The 27,679-nt window shown below is 50.1% G+C and overlaps 1 protein-coding gene across 1 annotated transcript; it reads left to right on the top strand.

Annotated features, from left to right (window-relative positions):
- Positions 1 to 8,216: 8,216 nt before the first annotated feature.
- WNT5A (Wnt family member 5A) lies at positions 8,217 to 27,458 on the top strand. Its single transcript, XM_031952156.1, has 5 exons — positions 8,217 to 9,364; positions 15,770 to 15,909; positions 17,417 to 17,667; positions 23,700 to 23,992; positions 26,802 to 27,458. The coding sequence occupies exons 1-5, from the start codon at positions 9,359 to 9,361 to the stop codon at positions 27,258 to 27,260; spliced, it is 1,149 nt and encodes a 382-aa protein (XP_031808016.1). The 5' UTR covers positions 8,217 to 9,358; the 3' UTR covers positions 27,261 to 27,458.
- The last annotated feature ends 221 nt before the right edge of the window (positions 27,459 to 27,679 follow it).

Genomic DNA, 27,679 nt, shown 5'->3' with positions numbered 1-27,679 from the left:
GCTTGACTTCTCAAGGGTTGAGAGAGAAAATTTAAGTCTCAAAATTTTGAAAAATGAATGGTAAAATTTTAAAAAATATATAATTGGGAAATATCCAACTCTCTCTCTCATTGTGCACACATGCACACACATATGTTTAAAAATTCTATCTCTCCCAATTGGCTTTGAACTGACTTCAGACTCTGGTCTGGAATCTTTGTTGAGAAGACCTCATGAGATCTGTCCTTCTGAGTTTCTGCATCAGGAAAAACATTCTCCAAGAAAGTATTCTAGAGGAGCCTTTGTGATATATCATTAAGAGATTTCAAGAAATCTAGATGATTTAATATTTTCAATTTTAAATGTGGGTTCAGCAGACAAGAGCCAAAAGGCAGATGAGAAGAAAAGAATCCAGATTTAAAAAAAAAACCCAAAACCCCCAAACCCCAAAACAAATCCTAGGACATTGACTTATTTTCAAATGGAGAAGAAATCAGCTCTTCAGTTCTCTTGGCAGACTTAATAGTGTTTTCCTATTTCCTATTTCCAGGGGGATGGAAGAGGGTGCAAATTGCTCTGAAGTTCCTCCCTCTTCCTTTTCCTTTCTCTCGAATTCTCTGTCTTCTCTGCTTTCTGTCTTGGGATGTGTCAAGGACAAAGACTCAGAAAGGATGTCAATGCCTTGTTTTCCCCACCCAATCTCCTACCCAGTGGACCACTTATATTAAATAGTCCATGATCTCATCCTGGGTTGGGCTCCACACAGAAAATCTATGATATTGACCCTTTGTCAATAGGATGTGAGATTTTAGCTGGGTTTTTTCTTCTTTTTCACCTTTGATTGACTGGATTTGTCATAGATGAAATTCTCTTGCCTCTTGGTCCTTGGTGATGACTAGCCAGTGTGAGAGGTTCAATTTGTGACACATGAAGGGAACCAAGGTAGTAGTCAAAATGAACTTGGGGCATTGTGATATGGTAGTGAGGGCATGGATTTGGAGTCAGGGAAACTTGGGTTTAAATCCTACTCAAGAAACTTACTGACTATCTGATCTTGTACTAGTCATTGAACATTGCTCTGCCTCAGTTTCTACTTCAGACAAATGAGGGTATTGTATAACCTGTGGTTTCCGGGATCCCTTTTGGCTCTAAATCAAATTTTCTATGATCCTATGAACCTAGTACCTTAGCTCCTCACCCACTGAGCCAACTAATAGGTATGTAACAGTGGAATTCATCACAGAGATAAAGATAGGGAGGAAACCTATGCTTCCATTGGTCAAATGAATTTCATATTGAGGAAAATACCTCTCCAAATGATGATTGGTCCTTTCTCTGCAACTATAATCTTAAAGCCAGAGTTGTTAAACATAGTTTTTTTTTTTTTGGTACAATGGAGCCCTTTTCCTGGTCAGTCCTTTGGACTACTTCTCAAATGAAAAAAAGATATAAAACAAAATATATGAGATAATATAGGAAACTACATATCCTGAAATGTCAGTAAAAACAAAAAGGAATTCAGAGACCCAATATTAATAATCTCTGTTTTAAAATCACTTAGAATGTAAAGATGCTAAATGATTTACCCAGAGTCCCACAATTAATGGGGCTTGAACTCACATCTCCCAAATCCAAAGCCAGTTCAGCATCCACTATACCAAGCTAATTCTCCAGGACGCTTGAAGAAATACAACGAACATTATAAATCCTATTTTGAATGGGCAGTGGAATTCTTTTTTAAAACTATCTTTGAAATAATTGCTTTCATATTTTCTGCCTTATACACCTCATCTCTGATTTACGATTTGCCATTCGACTTTGGTTATGACAACCTAGTCCTCCTGAAGTATGATCTGTTGTTATTTTATTGTTATGAATTTAGAAATAAACATTGTTCTCCCACTGGCTATACTCTACTCCAATTTAGCAAGTGCATTTTTTTCTTCTGTACCCCATTATACTGGAGATGTAGCATTGGCAAAAAGGAAGTTGCTTAACTACCTAATCTCTGTTATGACATCTGCATGAGTAAGAATTGAAGGGCAGGGGAAGGATCAGATTTCTGGACTAAGCAAAGGATGGGTTATCCATGAAGGGCAAAAAAAAGGCAAGCCATCATTCCTCTGTATATCCAAGGCAGATGTACACATATCTTAGCATAGTTCAACATAATCCTTCACCATTATTCATTTAGCTTTTCAGAATTTGAAGGCCAGTCCATATAGAGTTACTGTTTCCTCTTCTCTTAAGTTGAAATCTTTGGTTAAATTGAGAATACTTATTTTATTTTCCTTTAAGAGAAACATAATCAGACCCTGATGATATTTTCCAGTTGTTAAGTCACTGTTTGAAAGGGTTGGGCTATGAATGCTTATCACCAAGTGCCCATCTTCCCTCCTGACCTCTCATTGTACTGATAGAGATCATCTTCCACCTGTTCTCTCTCTAAATGGCCTTGAATTCTTCTTTCAGGAGAGAAAATGATGTTTAAGCAGATGGGAAGCACAAGGCTAGATCCAACACCTTGCACCAATTGAAGCATACAGAAGGCATTTCATTCCTTTCTGGGCCCCCACTCTTTTTTTTTCTGACTGACATGATTAGATAATAAACTTAGAAACAAACTTTTATCATGAAAATAAACATATTACATTTATCCTTTATAATAATCAAATAATTGTATTTTTGTTTTTAATTAATTCATTTTTAATACACATTGCTTTATAAATCATGTTGGGAGCAAAAAAAAAAATCTGAATGAAAGGGAAAAACCATGGGAGAGATTAAAAAAAAGAAGTGAACTTAGCATATGTTGATTTACATTCAATCTCCATAGTTTTTTCCTGGATGCAGATGACATTTTCTGCCCAAAGTCTATTGGGATTGATTTGGATGACTGAATCACTTAGAAGAACCAAGTTTTTCATAGTTGATCATCATATATTCTTATTGTTACTGTAAACAATGTATTCCTGGTTCTGCTTGTTTTGCTCATATCAGTTCATGTAAATCTCTCCAGGCCTTTCTAAAAGCAGCTTGTTCATCATTTTTTTTTAATAGAACAATAATATTCCATTATCTTCATATACCAAAGCTTATTCAGTCATCCCCAAATTGGGATCCCACTCTTGATTCCTGATTTCTTTCTTATCCTATCCTTGAGCCTTCTCCTCAGGGAAACTACCTTTACCATGAGGCTCCAGCATCCTGCTCATTCTGGAATATCCTAGCTCCCTTAACCTCTTTTTTGATTGGTTATTTGTTATCTTAATTTGTATCTTAAGGAAGGGTCCCTCCTTTCCTTCCTCCTTCCCTTTCTTCTTCCTTCTCTTCCTCCTTCCCTTTCTCTTCCTTCCTCCCTCTCTTTTTCTTCTTCCCTCCCTCTCTATTTCTCTTCCTTTCTTCCTCTCCTTTCATTCCTCCTTCCCTTCTCCCTTCCTCCATCCCTCTCTCCCTCCCTCTTCCCTCTTTTCTTTCATCTTTTCTTCTTTCCCTTCCTTCCTTCCTTCCTTCCTTCCTTCTTTCCTTCCTTCCTTCCTTCCTTCCTTCCTTCCTTCCTTCCTTCCTTCCTTCCTTCCTTCCTTCCTTCCTTCCTTCCTTCCTTCCCTCCTTCCTTCCTTCCCTCCCTCCCTTCTCTCTGATCTGACCCAACAACTCTCTCCTTCCAGGAGCTGACTTCTATATTTGGATATTTTCTTGAAATTGTTTCTCCCATGTTGAAGATTTGCTTTAAGACTGTAAATATGGTCCTTCCCTACCCCACATCCATTTGTTCACTTTAAACAGCTGTCTCAGGAAACTATTGTCTGGAACACCATAAGCTGAGAATAGCTAAGAGCTAATGCTCTATTGGTCTGTGACTCAAACACCGATGAGTTTGTAAAGGAAAAATGTATATTTTCTGGACTGGTCAGTTGAAAGAATCAAAAGCTCTAGATAACAGTTGAACTTTGTGCCTTGTTTTGTCTGGGTTCTTTCAGCTAGATCCTGAGCTAGGAATCATGGTATCTTAAGAATTGATCATGCCAGATTCCTCTTGGAAGTTTGGGTTCTGTTTTGGTCACGGACGAAGGAAGTGTTTTTTCTTTAGCTCTTTCCTCTGAGATATTTTCTGTACATTTGCACTGTTATTTCAGAGGAGATATTCCAGGAAAGTTACTTCTGAAAGTACCATGTTGACTAGGAGATGATTTTGTGAATTGAGCATGATGTAGGAGATAGCATGGAGTGTGAAAGACCTAGATTCAAATCCTGATTGAGATACTTATTAGCTGTGTTACCTTAGAGAAATCATTTAATCCTCCCTACCCAGTCTCAGTTGTCTCTCATCTGTAAAATGGGAATAATGATAGCATCTAATTCTTAGATCAAATGGAATAAGTTAAGAATATAAAATGATGAAAATGAAATAATAAGAAATAATGAAAATGAACTGTCAGGAGGTCAATTAACTAATGTATCAGGAGTATCCTGTGAGCTAGTAACACCCAGTGTTAAGCACTGGGAACACAAAGAAAGTCCAAAGTCATGCTCAAAAGAAAATGGCAGTTTAATAGGCAAACATCTGTGTATAAACAAAACATATACAGAATGAATTGGAGTTTATCTCAGAGGAAAAACACTAAGATAAAACAGGATAGGGAAATAAATGTAACAGGGTTTGTAAAGTTTATTTGTCAGGATTTTTGTTATCTATTAGTATATTTATTTAGCAGTCTTTTTTTTTTAGATTTTGAATTCCAAATTCCCTCCCTTCCATCCTTCTCCTGCTCTTTGAGAAGGCAAGTAATATGATGTCAATTATATATATGGAATCAGACAAAACATATTTTTATATTATCCATATTCCCTCCTTTCTCAAAAAAACCCCAACAATAAAAAACAAGAAACATAAAGTGGAAAATTTCTGTTTCATTCTGCACTCAGAATTCACCAGTTCTCTTTCTGGAGGGGGATGAGTATTTTCATCTTGGCTTCTTTGGAATTGTCTTGGATCATTGTCTAGATCAGACTAGTCAAGTCTCATTTGCATCCTTATCGTTTCTGTGTATGTTCCCCTGGGTCTGCTCACTTCACTTTGCATCAGGTCATAAAAGTCTTCACAGGACTTTGTAAACTTTAAGGTATCATATCTGATTATTATTGTGGGGATTTTGTTTCTGGACTACATCTCCCAGGGCATCTCACCAGGGACTCTTCTTGTGGCAAGGGTGGGTTACTCTCCGACCTTGGAAGACCTCCACCTCTAATTCTAGCCCCATGCCACATGAGGTCTTTCTAATCTTCCTTTCACTTTCCTTTAGATCCATTAAGGCAACCAAGTAGTTTATTATTAGTATTAAGCATGTATAGCAATTTCCTAATTTATAATGGAAAGGTTTAAAGACAGCAAAGTGAAAAAGACTTATTTCCACTTAATTAAATGCTGTGAAAGGAGGAAGGAAGGAGGATGGAAATGTATGGAGGACTGATTTTTTCCAAAGAAAATTTAGAATCAGATGACTTGGATTCAAATCTTGCTACTATCACTCATTCATTACCTGTATGAATTTGGGGAAATGCTTTCACATCCCTGGGCTGAGCTGAATTTCCTAATATATAATGTAAAGCTATTAGACTGGATGATCCTTGGAGTCTACCTCTAAATCTGTGATCCTATGATGGTCACTTCCTTTCTTTGTGACTCATTTTCCTTATCTGTAAAATGGAGATGGATTGAGGTGACTCTTAAAATCCTTCCAGTAAGGAGTTCACTTTCTTTTCTAACTCCTGGGTGTGGGAAGGACTGAGGCAAGATGAAAGACCTGGACTATCTTTGGAGGTGAGTGGAAAATATAATAGCTGCCTGCTTGGGGGGGAGATGGGGATGGGGATGGGAGTGAGCAAGAAGGTGTTCTCTGAGCTAAGCTCTGAGAGTTTAGGTTCCAGGGTATTGGATACTGCATCCCAGGAATATAGGCAGGGTAAATGCACCAGAACAGAAAGCTCAAAAGACATGGGGAAATCTGTTAGTAGCTGGGTGCCTGTGGCTCAGAAGACCAGTGTTCTCCTCTCTCCCATCTTATATTGTTATGGAGTTAGGGATCCCAGATCATCAGTCTAGAAGCTCTAATTCATTTCGTTCCTTTTACAGATGAGGGAACTGAGGCCAGAGGAGGAAGAGTGCTTTGCAACGTTGTGTTTGAGGAAAAACAGGCTATCCCAGTGGTAATTCCTAAAAGGGGGGAGAAGGATAAAGGAGTTCTTAGTCTGAATGGGGGTTTTCCAGAGCTCCCTAGTAGCAAAGGAGAGAGTAGAGAAGATGGGGAGCAAGAACTCCCTTCTCATCTCTGCCTGGCAATAGGGGCTACTTCTTGGGTTGCCTTAATGGGCCTAAAGGAGAGTGAAAGAAAGACTGAAGCAGAGACCTTCCTGTGGGGTGGGACTAGAAGCGGAGGTGGTTCTTCCAGGGCCGGAGTTACCCCCCAAGCTTGCTTCGCAGTAAGAAGGGTCAGGGCGAGTTGCCCTGGGGGATGTAGTCCGGAAGCAGAACCCACGACCCACCAAGCCCTGAGGCTTACGGGTCACCCTAAGGTTGTCCCGAGAGGGCAGCTGAAGAAAATCCAGGGGAGGGGAGGGGGTTCTCACTCAGAAGTTGGGGCAGCCCACTCCGCCCACTCCCCGGAGTCCCGCCGGAGGCAGGAGAGGAGGCAGAGGGAGCGGACTGGAGGGGCCAGGAGGACCTGGCTGCAGGTTTGGATGCTCGAGTGCGGGGGGTCTTGCGGGGGCCCTAGAGGCAGGATCAGAGCCAGATGGGGTCACTCCCCAGGGAGCGCCCTCCCCCTCCCCAGGGCAAACTCTCGGCAGCTCCGTCCCATTCCTGTACAAAGTGACCTGTGGTCCCCACGGAGAAGCAAGCGCATTGGCCTCCAGACTGGGCACTAATGCCGGGCTCGGACACAGCCACGCGTGATCACACACACGCACACACGGACACGGACACCGCGACACACCGACACACGCACACACACGCACACACGGATACGGACACACGGACACCGCGCAGACACTGAGACACACGGACACGCGGACACCGACACACGCAGAGATGAGAGACACGCTCGGGCGCTCGCGCGCACACCCCCCCCCCTTTTGCTGAGGGCCTGCCAATGCTCAGGCTCGGGGCCCCGGGGGCGGAGGCCCCATCACTGCGATCCGCCTGGCCCCGGGCCGAGCCGACCCCCTGCTCCCTGACCAGCAGAGAAGGATTTCCGTGCCCGCTCCCCCTCCGAAGTGCATTAGCAGGAAAGGCGGCCCAGGACCGGTGAGCAGCGGGCCTCGGGGTGGCCTGCGGTTCTCGGCAAAGACCTCGGGCTCCGCCAGCAGAGAGAGAACTTGGGGTCCGATTCCTCCTGTCATTTCCTCCCGGAGGGGTCTCCGACAAGGCCTCAGTTTCCCCTTTTGTCAGGTCAGAGAATGAAAGAGGGTTGGGCCGGATGGCCCTGGCGACTGCACGTGCCCCGGGACGGCGACTACCTTCTGGGCCGGGAACCGGGGGCGGGAGGGAGGGAGAAGCGGAGAGAGGCCCCGCGCCCATCCACCTCCGCCTGTGGTACCGCTTTAAAACGCAGTCTAGTTTGTCATAGGCGGGCCCGGAGGCGCATGCGTACAGCCCCGACACCTTCTCCCTCCCTCTCTCCCTCCTTCCCTCCCTCCCTCCCTCTCCAGCCTTTTCCTTCAGCAAAACTTTTTTTTTTCCCCTAAACATTTTCAGGGAACTCGGCGGAGAGAGAAGCCGGGCGAGAGAGCGAGCGCGACACACACACGCACACACACGCACACACTCGCTCCCCCGCGGAAGGCAGACAAGCAGAGAAAGAGACAAAAAAGTCGGACCGAGAGAGCGGAGGGTACGAGAGGCTGGCCAGAGGTGAGGCGGGAGGGCAGACCATCCCTTTCCTCCGGAGCCCGGGAGCGTGGAGTTGGCAGCAGCGGCAGCAGCGGCAGCAGCAGGAGCCAGAAGCAGCAGCAGCGGCGGCAGCAGCGCCCACCCCACCGAACCAGCGCCGGAGCCCCCGCCGGACACGCCGCCGCCTCTGCCTCCGCCTAGCGCTCGCCCCCCCGGCTCGCGCGCTCTCTCCTCCCTCGCCTCGGACCGTAGTCGGGGGTCCCCGGGACTTGTTCCTGGAGCCCCGGGAAAGCGGAGCTGCTGCGGATCTCGGGAGCCCCGCCCCCACCATTGGCCTTTAGTCCCCGTTTTCTTCGCCCTTCGATTTGAAAGAAAAAAAAAAGGAGGAGGGAGGAGGAGGAAAAGAAAGGGCAATTAAGAAGAAGAAAGAAGGAAAGGGGGGAGGGCGAGGAACGGCCCCCCGGCCGGCTCCAGGGCCACCGGCCCCAGCCCGGGGAAGCCGAGGGGAGTTCACCTTTTAAACTTTTTTCTCGGGACCCCCGTTCGTAACCCAAGTGTTTCCTCCCCCGTCCCGCGCCCCAAAATGAAAGGACCGAAGCAGGGGGAGCCTCGTCATCCTCGGCCCACTGCGTTTCCTGCTGCATCTGGCGGAGAGGAGCCCGGCGTGCCGGATTGTTTGGTCGCGTAAAGTCTACAAGTGTGTGTGTATACACAGACGTGCACACATACACAGACAATCGCGCGCGCTTACACACACGCGCGCGCGCGCACACACACACACACACACACACACAGACGGTGGACCGAGGGACCAGAGCTTCGGAGCGAATGTTTCGGCCCCAAACCCAGAGAGGAGTCCAAAGGAAGGCGAGAAGAGCCCGAAGCCTGCTCCGGTCTTAGTGCAAAGCAAGGGGCACCTGGGTGGAAGGCTCGCTGCCCTCGGGGCAAGTGTGTGTCGTGGGGGCGGGCGGGCGGGGACGAGGGGGGGTCTCACCCCCTTGTGAAAGACTTTTTTTTTATTTGTTGTAAAGTGTTTCGCACAATCACGCCCACATTTGGGGTTGGAAAGCCCTAATTACTGCCATCTCTGATGGACGTTGGGAACCCAGCCATCAGAAGAGCGCAGCTCGGCTCCACGGGCACCAGGGCGCTAGCGCAGGATCCAGGTTCCCCTCCTCCGGTCCCGCCGTCCGCCTCGACTCGAGACTTTCTCCCCATCTCGGCCTCTAGGGGCCGGGCAGCTTCCCCAGCGGCCGGTCACCCGAGGCCGCTCCACTACCACTGTGGGCTCCGGCGCGAGCTCCCGCTGGGGCTGCCGCCGCCGCCGCCGCCACCACAGCCACCGCGGCTCCCGCAGCCCGCGGTCCCTGCTCTGCAAGACACCCACCCGGGACTGCGCGGTCCTGCCCGGCCCGACGCCGCTCCGCTGGGATTCCTGGGCTGCTCTCCCTGAGCTGGGACCTCCATCCAGCAGCCCCCTCCCCCTGAGCCATGGAGGTAGGTTTGGGCAGCGCTCTCTCTCTCTCTCTCTCTCTCTCTCTCTCTCTCTCTCTCTCTCTCTCTCTCTCTCTCTCTCTCTCAATATTCTCTATTCCCCCCCCCCCAAATTCTCTCACAAATGTCTACTCTGTAGTCGAAGTCGTCTTGGGAGTGTGTGTGTGTGTGTGTGAGAGCAGGCGTAAGAGGGTGAAGAGGAGGAAGGCCCACGTTATTTCCCCTTTCTTCCCCTTTTTCACCAGCAGGTTCGGGTCGTGGCTTTTAAGGGCATCAGTCACATATATGATAATTCCGTCATGTTTGGGCAGCCACAAAGTGGAAGGAATGGGGCGCTCAAGGCCGGCCTCGATTTCTCGGGACCCCGAGGGTCGGGCGGAGGGACTAGGCGACAACAGCCCCAGGCCCTCCCTCGTTCCCTCCGGCCTCGCCTCCCGGGCCGCCCGGTCGCTGTCCCCTCCCGGCCCGTTTCCCCGGAGGAAGCGCTGGCCCTTTAAGAGCGCCTAGCCCAAGCCTCGGCGGACACCCTGGGGCCCGAGGGGGCCGGCTTGGCTGCGTCCCGAGGATTAGTGGGAGCGCTTTGTGAGAGCCGGCCTCCCGCATTTTGCATCTGTAAGGGGGCCAGTCTTCTGGCTGGGGTAGGGGGAGCCTCCCCACTCTGCCCCCGCCCCCCAGTTTGACTTACTCCTTTTGAAGTTTTTCAGACTCCTCGCGGGATGGGGTGGGGGAGAAGGGGGGAAAAGTTTGGTCGCTAGGGTTTGTTTGAATTGTCAGCTGTGCCCGGCCCCCACCGAGCCCCGCACTCAGAGGGTCACCGAAAGGTCACTTTCACAGTCCCCCCCCATGCCCATCCCCCCTTCCCCTTCCCTTGGGTAGCCCGTTCAGTTCTCCTGGCGCTCCCCTCGGAGACAGCCCTCTGATGCCCTCAGTCCCAGCCCGAGCGCTCCAGCTCGCTTTGCTGGAGAGGAAGAAGATCAGCCTTAAGGGTTGAGTGTGGGGAAAAGTGCTCCCCCACTGGAAAAGCAAAATCTGCGTCCATCTCCCCCAAGCCCAGTCACTAACTAATGCATATTCTACTCTCTGTCTCTCTGTCTGTCTGTCTCTCTCTCTCTGTCTCTGTTTCTGTCTCTCTCTGTCTCTGTCTCTGTCTCTGTCTCTCTCTCTCTGTCTCTCTCTCTCTCTCTGTCTCTCTCTGTCTCTCTCTCTCACACACACACACACACACACACACACACACCCACCCTCTCCATCTCCTAACGTGAATAGTGGCCTTCTTCGCATTCCTTTCCTTCTTAAGTGACCCCCCAAGCAAACCAAGCCTAAGGGCCATCCCCACAACTTCCTCCCCCCCTCCCCCCTCCCTTCAAAGACTTCCAGATTTGCACCAAATTTTGAACAACCTCTAAGAAAATTAAAGGGGCCCCTGAAACTTGCAAGGGAATATGAGTCTTCTCTCCCCATCCAAATCCACCCAAGTGGGGCCCCAAACACAGGGGTGCGGGTCGGATATCTACCAAGGGAAAGTTGCACTCTCCACTCATCCCAAACCCAATAAACAAACCCCCAATCCCCTCCCCCCTCTCCCCCCTTCCCCCCCAGGCATCTACCCCAAGCCCTCAGGTGGGTCTTACTCTCCCCTCCCCCTCCCCTTCTTAGCCTGGTTTCTTCTCCCTTCGTGGGCCATCCCCGTCCCCCCCACAGGGGATGGGACCCGGGGCCTCTATTCCCTCCCTCTCCTGTTCTCCCAAAACCCTCCTGGGGCCCTTTGTCAGTCTTCAAGCTCCCTCAGGGGTGACCTCCGGATCAGGGGCAGTGGCCTCTGCCAGGGCCAGAGGGGAGTGAGGAGCCGGGCGACGGGCGGTCCGCGGCGTCGCGGACGACGGGAGTCGTAGCAGCCTTGCGGCGGCAGCGGGAACGCTCGCTCTGCTCAGCACCATTTACGCACAGGTCCCAGATCCCGGAGCCTTCTGCCGGCCCTCGCGGCTCCCTCGGACCCACTCGCCCTGCACCGTCCCGCCGCCCCAGCCCCGCAACGAGCACCATTCTCCCAAGGCAGAGACACAAACCGGGGCGGGGGGGACTGGGTATGAGGAAGGATAATGGGGTTTCCTTCAGCTCTAGAATTCTGGTCCTGGATGGAGAAGTGAGGGGGACGCAGAGTGCCAAAGTCCTCCCCCCCACCCCCCCCGTTTCTTCAGCCCTAGCTGGAGCTGGCCGGTTCTGTGGAGCCCGTCGGAATCTGAGGGAAAGGGAGGCTCTGCTTGTTTGCACTTCCCTAGTGAGAGTTCCCTTGGGGGAGCCAGGCTGTGGTGGGGGCCCTAAAGCGTGCCAGCGCCTGGAAGAAGGAAGCTTGGGTGCCTCAGGGAACTCCCCTTTATCTCCCGGCCCTTTTATCTCCTGGCTGAGTCTGCTTTTGCGCCCAGACTGGCTTTCACTGGCCCGACTTGGGGATCTCCCATTATCCAAGAGCAAAGTTTTTCAGTGCACAGCATTCCTGCTTCTTGCCCTGCTTCCCATCTTAAAACAAGCTCTAAAACTGAAAGGCTCGGGAGCTGAGAGGGGGGAGCCCCCAGCACTTGGAAGCCCTGAACTTTGGGAGTTTCCCCATCATTGTTTTCCCCATTAAGTGCTGGGGGCAGCCTGTGACCTTCCCCTGGCCACATATGTATGTAAACTTGACTCCCCTCCCTCCCGGCCTTTCCTAAGCTCCCAGCGGTTTCCCGGAGATCCGGGCCTCGGAGTTGCAGGAGAGCTGGGAGGAGGAACCGGGAAGGCCACAGAGGGAGCCCTGGGCCGCCGCTGGGCTCCTGGAGCCCGCGGATCGGGTGGGGAGCCGCGGGGAAGTTTGGGGAAAGCGGCGAGCTAAAGTCGGGGGTGCTTCCCCAGAAGCCCCTCCCCGCCCATTCTGTGCTTGGGTGCCGTTAATTTCCGTTTTTCCTGCCCCAAGCTGTGTGTGTGTCTGAGCTCTAGCAGGTTTCAGGTTATAGCGAATTTCCTGTGCATTCAAGTGGCAGGTTTTGCTCCCTCCTCCCCCTCTACTTCCCATCGGGGAGGATGGAGGGCACCTTTAATTCAGCGAGAAATTTATTTTAAAAAAACAGAATAGGGGGGCCCGGATGATCGGCCTGGGGCTGCTGCCCACAAACTGCGCCTTCTCTTCCCATCTCCGGGAACCGGGAAAAGCATAGACTCTGTGAGGTTGGAGAAAAATACCAAGTCTCCCAGTGAGAGGAACACACTTTCTCACACACTCACACACACACACACACACACACACACTTACACACTTACACACACACACACACCCTTCACTTTCCCATTCAATTCACTCCTATTTCCATTCAGGCAGTTTTCCTGCAGGCTCCTTCCAAGCCGGGGACTCTTTACATTTCCCCCTTTTAAAGTTCCAGGGCCAGCTCCCGAAATGGACTTTCTCCCAGGCGGGACCGGCTCGGCAGAGAGTCTGCGGCCAGCAGGCAACTTTGTTTTGTGCGCTGCGGTTTCTCCTCCCCTTTGGGTTGCAGGGGCCTTCCACAAAAGGAGGGGGGTGCTGGGGATAGTCTTCTCGGTGCGGGTGAGGGGTGGGGGTGGGGCCCTTTCGGAGAAAAGCACCAGAAGGAGCGGACGGTTGGTCTCTCCCAGCGTGTGTGTCTCTGTCTCTCTCTCTCTCTCTCTCTCTCTCTCTCTCTCTCTCTCTCTCTCTCTCTCTCTCTCTCTCTCTCCACTGCCTCCTCGGTTGGGACCCAGAAAGCCCTTTCCCTCTCCCCAGCCCGTCACACCCGGCCCGCTCACGGCGCCAGTTTGGACTTTAGGGAAGTCGGGGGTCCCCTGGCTTTGTTGCTTTGATTGGAGGGACGTGAACTTGCCCCCTTCCTTTTTGCTAGACTGGGGGGCTCTCTTGCGTCTGTGTGGCTTTGCCCGTAACAAAGGGATCCATCCGCTTTAATCCCTAGGATCTGTTATCAATTTCTCCTGCTCTGCGCTCCCAGCCCCTCTGCATTAGCCTGGAACCCTGCAACTCCCAGGCAGGCCATGCGTACAGTTTATGCCTACACGTAAACACGTATGTTAGATGTGTGTGCACACCACTGCTGCCTGCCTTCTCTCTCTGTCTCTCTGTCTCTCTCTCTTTCTCCTTCTTTCTCTTTTCTCTGTCTCTGTTTCTGTGTGTCTCTGTTTCTCTCTGTGCCTCTGTTTCTCTCTCTGTCTCTGTTTTTCTCTGTGTGCCAGTTTTTCAGTCTCTCCCTTTGTCTCTGTCTTTCTGTTTCAGTCTGTTTCTCTCTGTGGCTCTGTGGCTCTCTCCCTCTCTGTTTTTCTCTGTGTCTGTTTTTATCTCTTTGTCTCTATCTTTCTCTCTTGTCTGTTTCTCTTTCTCTGTATCTGAATCTCTGTTTTTCTGTATTTTTCTCTCTGTCTCTGTTTCTCTCGCCTCTCTCTTCCCTCTCTCTTTCTCTGTCTCTCTCTTGTCTCTGCTTCTGTCTTTCTGCCTCTGTCTCTGCTGCTCTGTCTCTGTCTCTGCTTCTCTGTCTCTGTTCTCTGTCTCTGTCTCTCACTCTCTCTCACTTCCCTCCCGCTGGGGTCGGCCCTTCTGGAAAATTTAAATGGGAACCTTGGCTGCGGGCAGACGCAGACAAACCCCCCACTCACTCCTCTTCCCCCAGTAAGTCCCGAAACTTGACACTTTGGGGCGGGGGAGAAGGAGCTGCTGAGCTTTGGGAAATGTGCCGGGGAGGGGAGGCTTTGCCCATCGAGCTGGGGGGGAAATGGGAGGCCAGGCTGGTCGCTGCAGGCGGGACCCAGGGAGGGAAGCAGGCCCGCCTGCTGTCTGTCCCAGGGGAGCGGTGTAGGGAGCCTGGCGCTGGGCAGCCTTCCCGGGTCTCCTCCGTCCTCGGCCTACCTATACCTGATTCCAGCCTCCATCCCCTCCCTGCTCTCTCACCCCGAGCTGGCCTCCGGGCTCCCTGGCCCCACCCTGCAGGCTGAGCCCCCGCTGCTGCCCAGAGACCTGGGAGCTTTGAAGACTGAGAGTCTCCCTCTGTGAAGGGCAGGCTCGGGGATGCGCCCTAACAGCAGTTTGGGGGGGATCTCGGCATCTTTCTCGGTGTCTCCCCTCTCTCCTTTCTCTGGGGGAGGGAACCCCTCTTCTCTGTATGAGTCACTCCCTCCCCACCAGCCCTGGCCTCCATCAGCGGGTGGGGAGGGGGCTTGGCCGCCCTGCCACCCTTCCGGGAGAGGCCCTGGGTCCGGAGAGCCCCCGGCAGTGCCCTGTCAGTGCCCCTCGCTCCCTTTTGAAGAAACTAGAGCCCCAGGAAAGGAAGCTGCAGCCCCGTCCTGGGCTCTGGCAGGCCGGGCTGAGCAGGGGAGAGAGAGCAGGGGGATGAGGACATCCGCTCGGGCCCCGTCCCCTGGGTCGCTGCAGCTTTAGGGAAGGGGCCCAGGGAGCAGGAGGAAGGGAAGGTCTCCCTGGGGTGCGGACTTGTGCGTGTCACTGTCCCGTGTGTCTGCCCCAGTCCCCGGCCCCTCCCCTCCCCAGGGGCCAGCCCCCCAGCGGTCCCCCGCTGCTGCCCAGAGCGGGAGGGGGGTGGCTGGCCGGTCCTCTTCTCCCTTCCCTCCTCCCCTTCATCCGCTCTGAGAAAGTCCTAAAGGAAACCTGCCCTGCCCGTGGCCATCTGGAAGCGGCTCCGGCGGACCAGCCCATAAACTGATTATGGAGCATACGTTGTCAATTCGGAGTTAAACTTACCAGCTGGGTATCTGTCTCTCACTGGCCGCCTCCCCCACCCCGCCCCCGCCCCGTACCCCTTTGCCCTTCCCTCCAGTTCTGTCCCCCACCCCCAGGTCCTCACCACCTCCCCGCCCTCCCTGGCCGCCCTCCCCCCAGTCGGCGCGCAGTGAGCTCCTCCGCTCCCAGTCGGCTCCCCGAGCATCCGGCCACCTCTCGCGCTGGGCTCGGCTCGGACTCCACTTGCCGGGTGCCGCGGGTCTGGGAGGAGCGAGGGCGGCGGCCCCGCGTCGGATGCTCGCCCGCCCTCCTCGGGGAGCCGAGCGGCCGAAAGCGGCGGGAGGCGCGGGAGAGTCCGGGAGAGGCGCGCAGGCTGCCTCCGGCTGGCTTGGCACCGGGCTGGGACGCAACAGCCCTGAGACATGTTTGTAATCGCCGGGCTGCTCCTCCGCAAGCAGCATCGCCCTGGAATAAGGTTTCCTCCTCCCGAGGCTGCGTGGGTGGATTAATTTGGAAAAGCAGCTGCCTATATCTTGCCATCAGAAACTCCCGGATAAGAGAAGGGACAGCCGGGCGGCCAGACGGCGGTCAGCTCCCGAGACCCAGGATGCTTCCCTTGTTTCAACTTGCAGGCTCGAAAATGAACTGAGGAACAATAAACATCTCCTCCCTCTCTCCCTCTCCAGAAGCCCGTCGGGATATCGGTCCAAGGAGGTGCTTTGGGATCGGCTGGCCCGGCCACTGCGATGCCTTCGAAGTTGTCTCTGGTGGCCTTGGCCATTTTCGTCTCAGTTACCCAAGTTGTGATAGAAGCCAGCTCTTGGTGGTAAGCGGATCTCCAACGTGGGTTTATTTTCCTTCTCTTTTTTTCTTGGAGTTCCTGAGAGCCAGTGTACTTAGGAGCAGAAATGTCAGCGAAGTTTCCTTGGGAGCAGAACTATAGATGTATGTTCCATTTTTCATATGGAACATGCATATATTCATAAACATTCTCCTCCCCCTTTTTTCCTTTCTCTTTCTCTCTCTCTCTCTCTCTCTCTCTCTCTCTCTCTCTCTCTCTCTCTCTCTCTCTCTCTTTTTAATATTTCCCCAGTATTGTGTAGATTATCTTAAGCTCCATGGGGAATATGCACATGTAAACCTCGGAGATTTCTATAGGGCCCTTGTTAGGATGTAGGAGTGCATGTGTTATACCCATGTAGTCTTAGTAATCGGTGCCATAAAGGGGAACAGAAATCCACTTCTCTAATAATTGTAAACCTATCTATAAACTTTTTTTTTTGTCACCTCTCGGCAATAAAACTGAGTTTCGACTTTTATTTTGTGTCACTCTAGGTTATTAACCTACAGGGTCTGAAAATAGGTAGAGTTCTGAGAAGACAGCTAAGTTCTCCAGTCGGTCTCAGGGGAGAAAAAAAAAACAAAACAAAACAAACCAAAACAAAAAAACCCAAAAACTTGAAAAAGTCATATTTCCGACCCCTCCAAAAAAAAAAAAAAAAAAAAAAGATTTCATGGAGTCATTGGTCTTCCAGACTGCAGCATATCCAGCAATGATTTATGACAGCTCTGGATTCTTCCCCCCTCCCTTAAATGAACCACATTTTTCTTACTGTCTAAGTTGACTGCTGCCTGACTGAATACCCTGTTTTAGTCCTTTGGGGTCATATAAGAAGCTCTTTTAAAAATTTCCCCAAATAGTGCTTGGTTTCTGTAGTAGACTTTATACACACACACACACACACACACACACACACACACACACACATCCTTGTCCATATACACATATATGTATGGATAAATGGGTTGATGGGGACATAGTCTCTGTCTCTCTCTGTCTCTGTCAGTCCCTCTGGCTGTCTCTGTTTCTGTCTCTCTGACAGAGAGAATACTATATTTATTTCTAACCTTGCTTATTCAGGGCTGCTCTCGATTTTCAGCACAGTTACCTCCCAATAGAGTAAGGACACCCAGTGTGGAGGGAATCCCATCTTGCAGTTTGAATTCTTCCCTGAAACCGCTCCGCTTTCTCTGGCATGTGCCTAAATAAATCTGGAAAGCACCTGGGTCCGGGGAGATTGAAGGGGAGAACAAGGTAGGGGGTAGGAGGAACCAAGGCCAAGTCAGACTGCCAGACTGAGACAGCCCGGGCCACGCCACTGATTGAAACACAGAACTTTTCCCATACTCTTTTCATTTTGTCAAAAAGAACTCCCAGAGAAAGGCTGTGTGTGTACACGGGCCCAGGAAGGGCCGAGCTGCTTTCAGGTGCTATCTGGAGGGCTAAGCTTATCTCCCATCTCCAATGCTTGTCTTCCCCTCCGTCCTTTTAGGTCACTGGGCATGAATAACCCTGTTCAGATGTCAGAAGTCTATATTATAGGAGCTCAGCCCCTGTGTAGCCAACTGGCGGGACTCTCTCAAGGCCAGAAGAAACTCTGTCATCTCTATCAAGACCATATGCAATATATTGGAGAAGGAGCAAAGACGGGCATCAAGGAGTGCCAGTATCAATTCCGACACCGTCGCTGGAACTGTAGCACTGTGGATAACACCTCCGTTTTTGGAAGGGTCATGCAGATAGGTAGGAAATAAATTTTCATTCTCCCTCCCCCTCCATTTTTTGGAAATATACAATTATTATGAATTACTCCCAAGCCTGTTCTCCTCTGATTGCACAATATGGTTTTCGATCTTTTATTGCTGTTGTTATTGCCGACAGTGCCAGCGTTACATTACTAATAACAGTAATTCAGGCTGGTTGAGTTTGCCAACAATTTTTCTTCCCTCTTGATCTTCTCGATATAGCAACGTTCTGGATCTCAGAGTTCTTCTGAACGGAGCGATCCAGCTTCTTTTCGGTCTCCCAAAAGTGGACGGCAAGGATGCTGGCATTTGGGGGGGTTGGGATTCCAAAACATTTGCGGTTTTCAGAAGTCTCCTAGCTTCTGAAACAATTAACATCACCCCAGTGGCGAGCTGAAAGCTTTTGATTTAAGAGTGCTTCGTTTTAGAGCAAAAGAAAAGAACTATCTGGTAGATAGAGATTTTTCCTGTAACTGGCATGTGAAGGAAACTTATGTGGGGTGCTTGGTGAGGGGCTCTTCGGTTAAAAGGGAATTTCTCTTTGTTCTTTTGGTACTTGTTGGAAAAGGGCACGGGCAGCATCTTAACTGAGAATTTCAGGTTCGGAAATAGAGATCGCTGCTGCTTAAAGTTCCAGTCTGTGATCTCAAACAACCTGTTATACGAGACTTAACCTTTCAAAGTAGTGGGAATGGTATTAAATGGGATCAAAGGTAAAGGTCCTAAAAAATCAATTAGACTTAGTTTGGTTTGATGTAAAAGGGGGCACTAACAACTCTGGTTCTGTGCTTATTCTTGAGTATAAATATCCTTGAGGTCTCTTTATTTTTATTCCAACAAATCCTTGAAATGACTATGAGTGCAATTTCCAGAAGATGCAATTTATCAAAGCAATTAGTCTCTCCCTCTGACTCCCGAGGAAAATCTGGCTTCAGATCCATCAAGGATGGCAAGAATATGGTTAAGAAATTTGAAAAGTTCATTCGCTGAGAACAAAAAACCCAGGCTGGCGCTGGACATCGTGTTTGCCAGCTTCCTAAACTAAAATAATACGTAACTGGAAGCCATTCTTCTAATTGAATGGAAAAATAGTCTGTATTTTCAGCCCACAAAGTTTTGTAGGATTTTATCCGTTCTGTTAATGATTAAAATGGAAACGAATGTATTTATAAGGGTCTCGGTCTCAGAGCTAAGCTTTAGGAGTACCGAGTCAGTGGGCCGTGGCATATGGAATATCCCAGAGAGTGTCTTTGCTCCTATGGGGAAGGCCATTCAGGCCACATGAGGTGATGTGGGACAAACCAGGTGTCAGCGGCATGGTGCTTTGTGATTTGTGGGTGAATGAATGTCTTTGGTTCTTCAAGATAGCACAGAACTGGCCTGTTCTCCAATCCAAGAATGTACACTCTTGTTAGACTCTTCAGTAATATATGTTGGCGTATATCCTATGGTAATGAGAGTACTGGGGGTGTTTGGGGGGAACCGGCGGCAATGGGGGCAGATCCTCGGGGTAGTCGCTCCAATAGTGCCTTTGTTTCCAGGCCCCATTCATGAGTGTCTTCCATCCATGGAACACCCCATACCACAAACTTCAGAAAAAGCTATCATTTACTAAGTGAATTTGAGGTCTGACGGCAAACCTATTGCAAGTGTGGTCCAGGAGCCAAGAACCACCTTCCTCGGGGACAAGTGAAGGCTTTGCACCAGAGCATAATTTAATTGTCCCTTGACAGCATTTCCTGGTGCCTGACTCCTGTTTGGGTTCATGGGAAGTAGGTGGATTGATGGGGAGGAGTGTGTCCAGACTCCCTGGAGAGGACTCTCTCCTTGATCATATCTTTGAGTCAGCTGATATCCTGGACCGAGGAGAGAGTATGCAGAAGCTTTTCCCGCCAAATTATTGATCAGTGACTTCAAGAAGTTTCAGGAAAGCATCAGCTTCTCTAAGCAAGGAGTAGCCAACACATCAGCCATAAGAATGAGCAAGGTTGGGGGGGGGGACTCATTTTTGGGGGATTGAACAAGAGGAAGCAGGGTGGGGGGAAAGAGTAAGTATATTAGACCCTAAACCAAAAGACTTCTGGATAAATAAGACCTAAGGGATTCCTCCCCCATCTTGACAGGAGTGAGAAAGTTATTTAGTTTGGATTTATCCACAGTAAAGGTTTGTTTCAGGAGAATATACTCAGGGAGAAGGCAGACCATCTGTTGGGGAAAATGGAAAGAGAGACAGAAACAGGGAGGCAAGAGACGGGGGAAAAAGAGACAGAGACACACACACACACACACAGACAGAAAAAGTGTGTGTGGAAAGGCAAGAGAGTAAGAGATGGGGGAGAGAGGGAGACAGAGACAGGGCAGAAAGACACACAGAGACAGACAGAATATGTGTGGAAAGAGAGACAGAGACAGAGACAGAAGGAGAAAGAAACACAGACAGACACACAGAAAGAGAGTATGTATGGAAAGACAGACAGAAACAGAGACACAGAGACAGAGACAGGAAGAGAAAGAAACACACACAGAAAGAGAGTATGTATGGAAAGACAGAGACAGAAACAGAGAAACAGAAACAGGGGGAGAAAGAGACGGACAGACACACATACACATACACAAAGAGAGTGTGTGTGGAATGACAGAGACAGAAACAGAGACAGAGACAGGGGGAGAAAGAGATAGACACACATACACATACACAAAGAGAGTGTGTGCGGAAAGACAGAGATGGGGAAAAGAGAGACAGAGAGACAGACAAGGGGAGAAAGAAACAGACAGACAGATAAGCAGAGAGAGTCCGTGTGTATTTGCACACATGTGTACGCACACTGCTCACACTCATGGAAGCCTAATACATCAGGGAAATTGTTCAGAAACAATTAATCCATGTGAAAATCTGACCTTATAATAGGACCAATGTCAAGAAGGCTTAGGGTGATATGCCTGACCCCTGTCCTCTTTAGCGGAGACACTTCATTTTTCTTACGTGTCAATGCTTTCGAGACACTTTGTACGACAGGGTTCATTAGAGACACTTTTTCATCCAAAAAAAAAAAAAAAAAAAAGAGAGAGAGAGAGAGAGAGAGAGAGAGAGAGAGAGAGAGAGAGTGAGTTCCTCATTTTTCATTAAGTAGTCATCTCCCCCACCTTTTCAGCCCTTGCTTTCTTTGTTTTCACTGAGGGCAAAGATGTTTTCAAAAGACAGCATCATTTAGGAAGATGGAGAGAGGAGGGTAATTGGAAGATTTCACACAGAAGGATCCTCAATCAGATCGGCGATATTATGGAATCAATGAAAGAGTGAACTGATTGGTATTGAGCTAAAAATGCACATTTTCCAAAGGATAGTATTTCTCTTAGGAACTAATTTGCTTCTAGGTTTCTCTGGTTCTGTCTTTTCTTGTATTCTGAGGAAAATGTAAAATTTTAAGAAGAGAGAGTCTCTTTTTATACCATAAAAATCTCGGTTTCTTCCTTCTAACTTGGAAAATACACTTAGACACACACATCTGTGTACATATATGTACCTGTGTATATGTAGGTGAACATATACAGAGAGACAGAAACATAGAGACCTTAGAGGTCCTCTATCTTAGGGTTTTTGTTTGCTTTTTTTTCCCCTTTATTTGGAGTCTTTAACCCTTAGGGCAGCACTTTGACAAAGCCTGTGGACTTCTCCTAATCTTATTAACTATTTAAGATAAAATACATAAGATTTCCAAGGAAACCAATGGTATGGAAATTTCATTATTTTATAACATTCCGGGCTTCTAGCTTAAGAAACTGTAATCTAGTTTAGCCTCTTCCATTTACAGATGAGGAAAATGTGATTATGAAAGAGATAAAGTGACTAACCTAGTAGCCAGTAATTGCTAGATGTGAGATTTGAGTGTGCATCTTTCATACTTAAAGTCAAGAACTCTCTGCCATGCTATTGCAAGTGATCACTCCTGTGCGTGTGTGTGTGTGTGTGTGTGTGTGTGTGTGTTTTATTGGTTAGAAAGGAGTTGTGACTTCATCCTTCGGGCCTAGAAAATAGAAATATAGAAATCCCCTAGAATCTAGGGGATTCCTATCCCAAGGACTCTTCCTATCTGTGTAGATTAACAGCTCCCCTGTGATTTGGGGACTTAAAACACTTGTCTGGAACACAGAAAATTTGGACTTCCCCAGGATCAAACCACAAATAGATGTCAGGCAAGATGTGACCCTGATCTCCCGGGCCCCAGAGCTGATCATCACACCCCATTGCTTCATAGATATAAGGCAATGTGTTTGTATGTATATGGATATAAGGACATATGCACGTAAATACATACAGGGAGTTTTAAATGGATATGAGAGTATGCGTGTATATGTGTTTTATTTTGTAGAAGCCTTTTATGTCCTGTATAGAATATAGTCCTGTTTTTTTACTTCATAGTGACTTTTTTTTTCACCCCGGCCCAGCCCCAACTAATTCAGGATTTTTAATCGTGAATTTTTCCCATCTGAAGAACAGAAATCCAATCCCTAGTCCTATTTCTGCTTGCTTTTTCTTGCCCAGCCCCATCCCAAGTTCAAGTTCAAGGTAGATATGACGTTCTAACCCCCCCCCCCCTCCAGTCACTCATTTGGATTCTGCTCCTCCATGGCAGGAAATGCCAACCACGGGCTCACTCCCCGAGTTATTTATTTTCTAAATGTGCGAGGGAGGTTCTGGCTGCAAATCGGAACTCTCACCATTCCTAGAAAAGGGAATTAGGGCTGTGTTGAGGAGAGGTCCAAGAAGAGGGGAGCCGCCTGCTGTTTGGATTTGGGACCGAGGGGGTGATCAAAGCTGGTTCAGCTGCTCTTTGCGGGGACCCCCGGACCAGCTCTCGGAGTTGGGTGGAGGGCCACACAATCCTGCTCTTTCCACTCATTTGCCGGTAGCTATTTTAGGACCGTCGAGTCCAATCTTGCATTTTATAGATGAAGAGACAGAGGCCCTCCCAGAGTTCTGATCGCCTCTGTGTTTACTTTCTCCTTGCTTACCCCCTCCCTAACTTTATACTTTATACTTAGTGGTTTCTTCTAACACAAGTAAATTTCCCCACAGAGCAGTGGAATTCAAAGGTAGTTTGGGAAAGCCCTCTCCCCCCATCTTTTCAGTTCCTTGCCCACTTTAGGGTTAATCTGGATTTTTATTTTAATATCCAAGGCTGCTGACCATAAAGATTTCCTGCTCTAGAGTGGGGAGAAGGACAAAGGGCTTTTGCTAGATTTTTCCTCTGAATTTTCGTCCCAGGGCCAAACACTGCTGCTGCCTTGTTAGCACAGCCGACTGGCTCGCTGTGGGCACCCGCTGAAGCGGGAACAAGGCTTAAATGCACACACGTGAAAAACTGGGAACGGGCAGCTTGTGTTCCCGGCTCTGTGACCTCGGGAATCCACTTAGCCTCTCCAGGGTTCATTGCCCTCATCTGTCAATCGAAGGATGGGGATGGGGCGGCTCTTGAGGTTCCCTTAAGCTTCTCTCTGTGGCTCTGGGATTTTGGTGGAGGGGAGAATTAGGCTCTTTTAAGGTTTAGGATCAGCGAGGTTTGTCTTAATTCTCCAGAAAATCCTCCACAGGCCTTGGTTGGGGGTGTTAGGAGTCATTCAGAAAGATGTCATACGGGGATCCGATTGAAAAAGCGTCAGTAATGTCATTGTTTGGGGGCAGACCGGAAGCGATGGGCAAACCAAGGTCTCCGGGGAAAGGGGTCTGCTAAAATCTCCCATCCAACAGGGAATTTCAGAGAAGGCTGCTCACCTTTTTTTAGGTACTTCTGTTGGTTATTTGAGTCGTGGATTTGGAACGGGAAGGAACCAGCCAGGGTGGCCACTCACTCAGTGGATGCTGTCTGCGGCCCAGGGCTCTTGTGACCCGTTTGGGGGGAAATGGGACCAGAATTTAAGTTCAGCTGTTCTGACTATTGTTTGGGGGGGCAGAAGAAAGCCCCTGCTGGGGAGGACGAAGATGTGGGTTCTGGCTTTCCTGGTGCTCACTGCTCTCCGCTTTGCTTACAGGTAGCAGGGAGACGGCCTTCACCTATGCGGTCAGCGCTGCCGGGGTAGTGAATGCCATGAGCCGGGCCTGCAGGGAAGGGGAACTGTCCACCTGTGGCTGCAGCCGCGCCGCCCGTCCCAAAGACTTGCCTCGAGACTGGCTTTGGGGAGGTTGTGGGGACAACATTGACTATGGGTACCGCTTCGCCAAGGAGTTTGTGGATGCTCGGGAGCGGGAGAGAATCCATTCCAAAGGCTCCTACGAGAGCGCCCGAACCCTGATGAACCTGCACAACAACGAAGCCGGGAGGAGGGTGAGTGTCCTGCATCAGACTGAGCCCCGCATTTCCCCCCGGGGCCCACTGGATACCCCTCCCCCTCCTGGGAAGTGAGTCCTGGGGGCCCACACCTTGATGGCCCCAGAGAGAAGATGGTGGCTCAACTGGGGACAAAGCCTCTGGCTCTGCTTCCCTCTAGAAGGTGCTCAAGCACGTTGGTTTAGCGAGGAGCCGTTTTTCTGGCCTTTTAAATTAGATCCCAGTGAAATCTGCGGGCGAGCTCAGAAATAAAATCCTTAATCCCCAACTTTACACTCCTCCCCCCCATGGAAGATTGACATATTTGTGGTTGGCTGGCATTCTGGGAAAGGGTAAGCTCTTGCCTGGGACCCTCTTGAAGAAGTAATTTCAGTGGATACCCAGCTGAGAAGGTCCCCTCTCCCCAGGTTCCGGCCTCTGGCTCTTTCCTTGCCTTTGCCCCTCCCCTTCTGAAATTAGATCACTCACCTTAAACTCTGACTTTAAAAAAAAAAAGGACTTTTTCTAGGAAAACTGCTGGGTTTTCAACAGTTTGGAATTTTATAGGTCTGACAGGCTGGCCAATCACGAGAGACACTCAGGAGGGGAGAAAAAGACTCAGAATGTCCCAGGGAAGAACGTTCTAGCAGGGGGCTATAAACCTCCGCCGCTGCCGCCGCCATGCTCCCACTTCTCCCCCTCCTCCTCCCCCAGGCCCCTCGTGAGGATATGAAAAGCTTCTCCACAATATTTAAAGACACCCCCCTTTTTTTTTTCCTGTGGTTAAACACATGGTTTTTTATGGTTTCTTTAAAACGTTTGAATGAAAGGGTGTAAGCTTTTCTTAACACTGGCAACTCAGAAAGCCAGAATCATTATTTTTTCATAGTTGATGCCAGAAACCTTCGCCTGGAGACTTTACACTTCTGTGTTTTGAGGTGAAGAAGGGAGAGAGATAATCATGGAACTGCGGTGGAGGGGCCCAGGGTTGCTCCAGAGAGGGCTCTCCTTTAGAGATGGGGACCCTGAGGGGCACCGAGGCAGCCCAGGGTGGCAGGAAGAGATCAGGTGCATTTGTGAATGGGCTGGGGCGGTCACCTCCAGGCCAAGGAGGCACAGGGGCCGCAGGCAAGGAGAGAATCAGCCCCCTTGAATGCGCAGGGTCTTCACTCCAGCACGTGGTGGCCACTGCACTTGGGCTATTTTTAATCATTGATGAGAATCATGGGGAGCTTCCTCAGGGAAGTTGGCAGAGCAAAACCCGACCCGTGGCCTCTTTGGGGACTCATGGGGCAGATGCCCCTGGTGCCAGCCTCTGGGTGGGCCTTAGTCCTGGCCTTTGCTCACTTTCTCCTTTTAAATGACTTGGGGAGCAAAGACTGTCATTGAGGATGGAAACTGCAGCCGTGCCCTGGCTTTTAGATCACTGCCGAGTGAAGAAGGGAGGACAGACGCTGGGGAAAGGCTCTGGGTAAGGCCTACCCTGGCAGGCCTCGGGGTGGCGAGCCTAACGAGTGCAGCCTTGGGTGGAGATTCTCATGGGACTGACATCCCCGAAGGCCCTCGTTAGGACCTGCAGACGGGCTGAATACATGGGACCCTGCCCAGACCATGCCTGGGAACACTGGTGAGGGGTTTTAGAGCGTCGGTGTTTAATGGGAAGGGAGGAACATAGCCTCCCCATGAGGATCTCCATTCCCTTAGCTCGCCTCTTGGTCCTCTGATGTCCCCGGACCCCAGGGTAGCGAGTTTGGCTCTAGGGAAGGGGCTGGTTCGTCCGTCACTCTAGGGGAGCTGGGGAAAGGTGGGCTTTCGGAGGCCGCCTTCTTCCCGCAGAGTCTGAAGGTCGCGGTCCCCCTTGGGAGCTGCACCGGCAGTCGCCCTGCCAGGGCCCGCCCTCTCACTGCTCTGTCCCAGCCCGGCATAGGGCAGCTATGGCTCTGCCGCCCCCCTTTTCTTACAGTCCAGGAAATATGTACTCAGCTGGTCTCTGAGCAGATGCCCATGTCCTCTGGGGTAGCTGGCACTGTCCCCAAAACATACTGATCCATTGTTTGCTTTTTTCCTCTCTGCTCTCTCTCACATCCGCTCTTTCTCCTCTCTCTCTTCTGTCTTTTTCTTTATCCCTTTCTGCCTTTTTCTCTCTTTTCTTTCTTCTTTCTTTTTTCCTTCTTCCTTTCCTCTTTCTCTCTCCCCTTTTTATCTCCCTCTCCTTTTGTCCTGTGTTTCCCTTTTCTTTCTTTCTTCTTTCCATCTGTCCCCTTCTTCATTCTTTTGTCCCCTTTCTCCCTCTACTTTTTCTCTCTCCCTTTTCTTTCTTCCCCTCCGTCTTTCTTTTTTTCTTTTCTCTCGGTCTCTGTGTCTCTGTTTCTGTCTCTGTCTTTGTCTCTATGTGTGTCTCTGTCTCTCTATCTCTCTGTCTCTATCTCTGTCTCTGTCTCTCTGTCTCTTATCTATCTCTCTCACTGTCTCTCTCTGTCTCTCACTGTCTCTCTCTATCTCTCTGTCTCTCTCTGTCTCTATCTCTGTCATTCTCTCTCTGTCTCTCTGTCTCTGTCTCTCTGTCTCTCTCTGTCTCTGTCTCTCACTGTCTCTGTCTCTGTCTCTGTCTCTCTCTCTGTCTCTGTCTCTCACTGTCTCTGTCTCTCTGTCTCTGTCTCTCTGTCTCTCTCTCTGTCTCTGTCTCTCTCTGTCTCTCTCTGTCTCTCTCTCTATCTCTGTCTCTGTCTCTATCTCTGTCTCTCTCTCTGTCTCTGTCTCTGTCTCTCTCTGTCTCTCACTGTCTCTCTATCTCTCTCTGTCTCTGTCTCTGGCTCCCCGTTCCCAGACGGTCTACAACTTGGCCGACGTGGCCTGCAAGTGCCACGGCGTGTCGGGCTCGTGCAGCCTGAAGACCTGCTGGCTGCAGCTCGCCGACTTCCGGAAGGTGGGGGACGCCCTGAAGGAGAAGTACGACAGCGCCGCCGCCATGAAGCTCAACAGCCGCGGCAAGCTGGTGCAGGTGAACAGCCGCTTCAACACGCCCACCACGCAGGACCTGGTCTACATCGACCCGAGCCCGGACTACTGCGTGCGCAACGAGAGCACGGGCTCGCTGGGCACGCAGGGCCGCCTGTGCAACAAGACCTCGGAAGGCATGGACGGCTGCGAGCTCATGTGCTGCGGCCGCGGCTACGACCAGTTCAAGACGGTGCAGACGGAGCGCTGCCACTGCAAGTTCCACTGGTGCTGCTACGTCAAGTGCAAGAAGTGCACCGAGATCGTGGACCAGTTTGTGTGCAAATAGCGGGCCGCTGCCTCCGGCAGGGGGCGCCCTCCCCCGGGACTATCTCCGCCTTATTTATAGAGCGCTCGAGGACGCCCCCTCCCGCGCACTCCCGCCCCCAGAGAAGCGACTAGAACGTTTTCTGCTCCCACCCAAGAACCACGTGGTCTATTATTGTTATTATTATTGTTATTGTTATTATAATTATTTGGCAAAAAATGGGGGGGGGGGACCAAGAGAATATTTATTTTACGGGGAAAAGTTGGGAATGAGACTTCCGAGGGCACAGAACAAAGGGAACACCTCCTGCCGCCTTCCTTCCTCCCGGGGCTCTGTGCTCGCCGGGACCCAGACGGACGCTTCCGACTTAGCCCCCTCCGCCAGACTGAGCGGGCCGGTGGGGGGCGCTGAGGGGCCGGTGGGGGGCGCTGAGGGGCCGG

Source organism: Sarcophilus harrisii, chromosome 1 (assembly GCF_902635505.1).
Source record: "Sarcophilus harrisii chromosome 1, mSarHar1.11, whole genome shotgun sequence".
In the NCBI taxonomy this organism is placed as follows: domain Eukaryota; kingdom Metazoa; phylum Chordata; class Mammalia; order Dasyuromorphia; family Dasyuridae; genus Sarcophilus; species Sarcophilus harrisii.
This window is presented reverse-complemented; position numbering and strand designations above follow the sequence as displayed.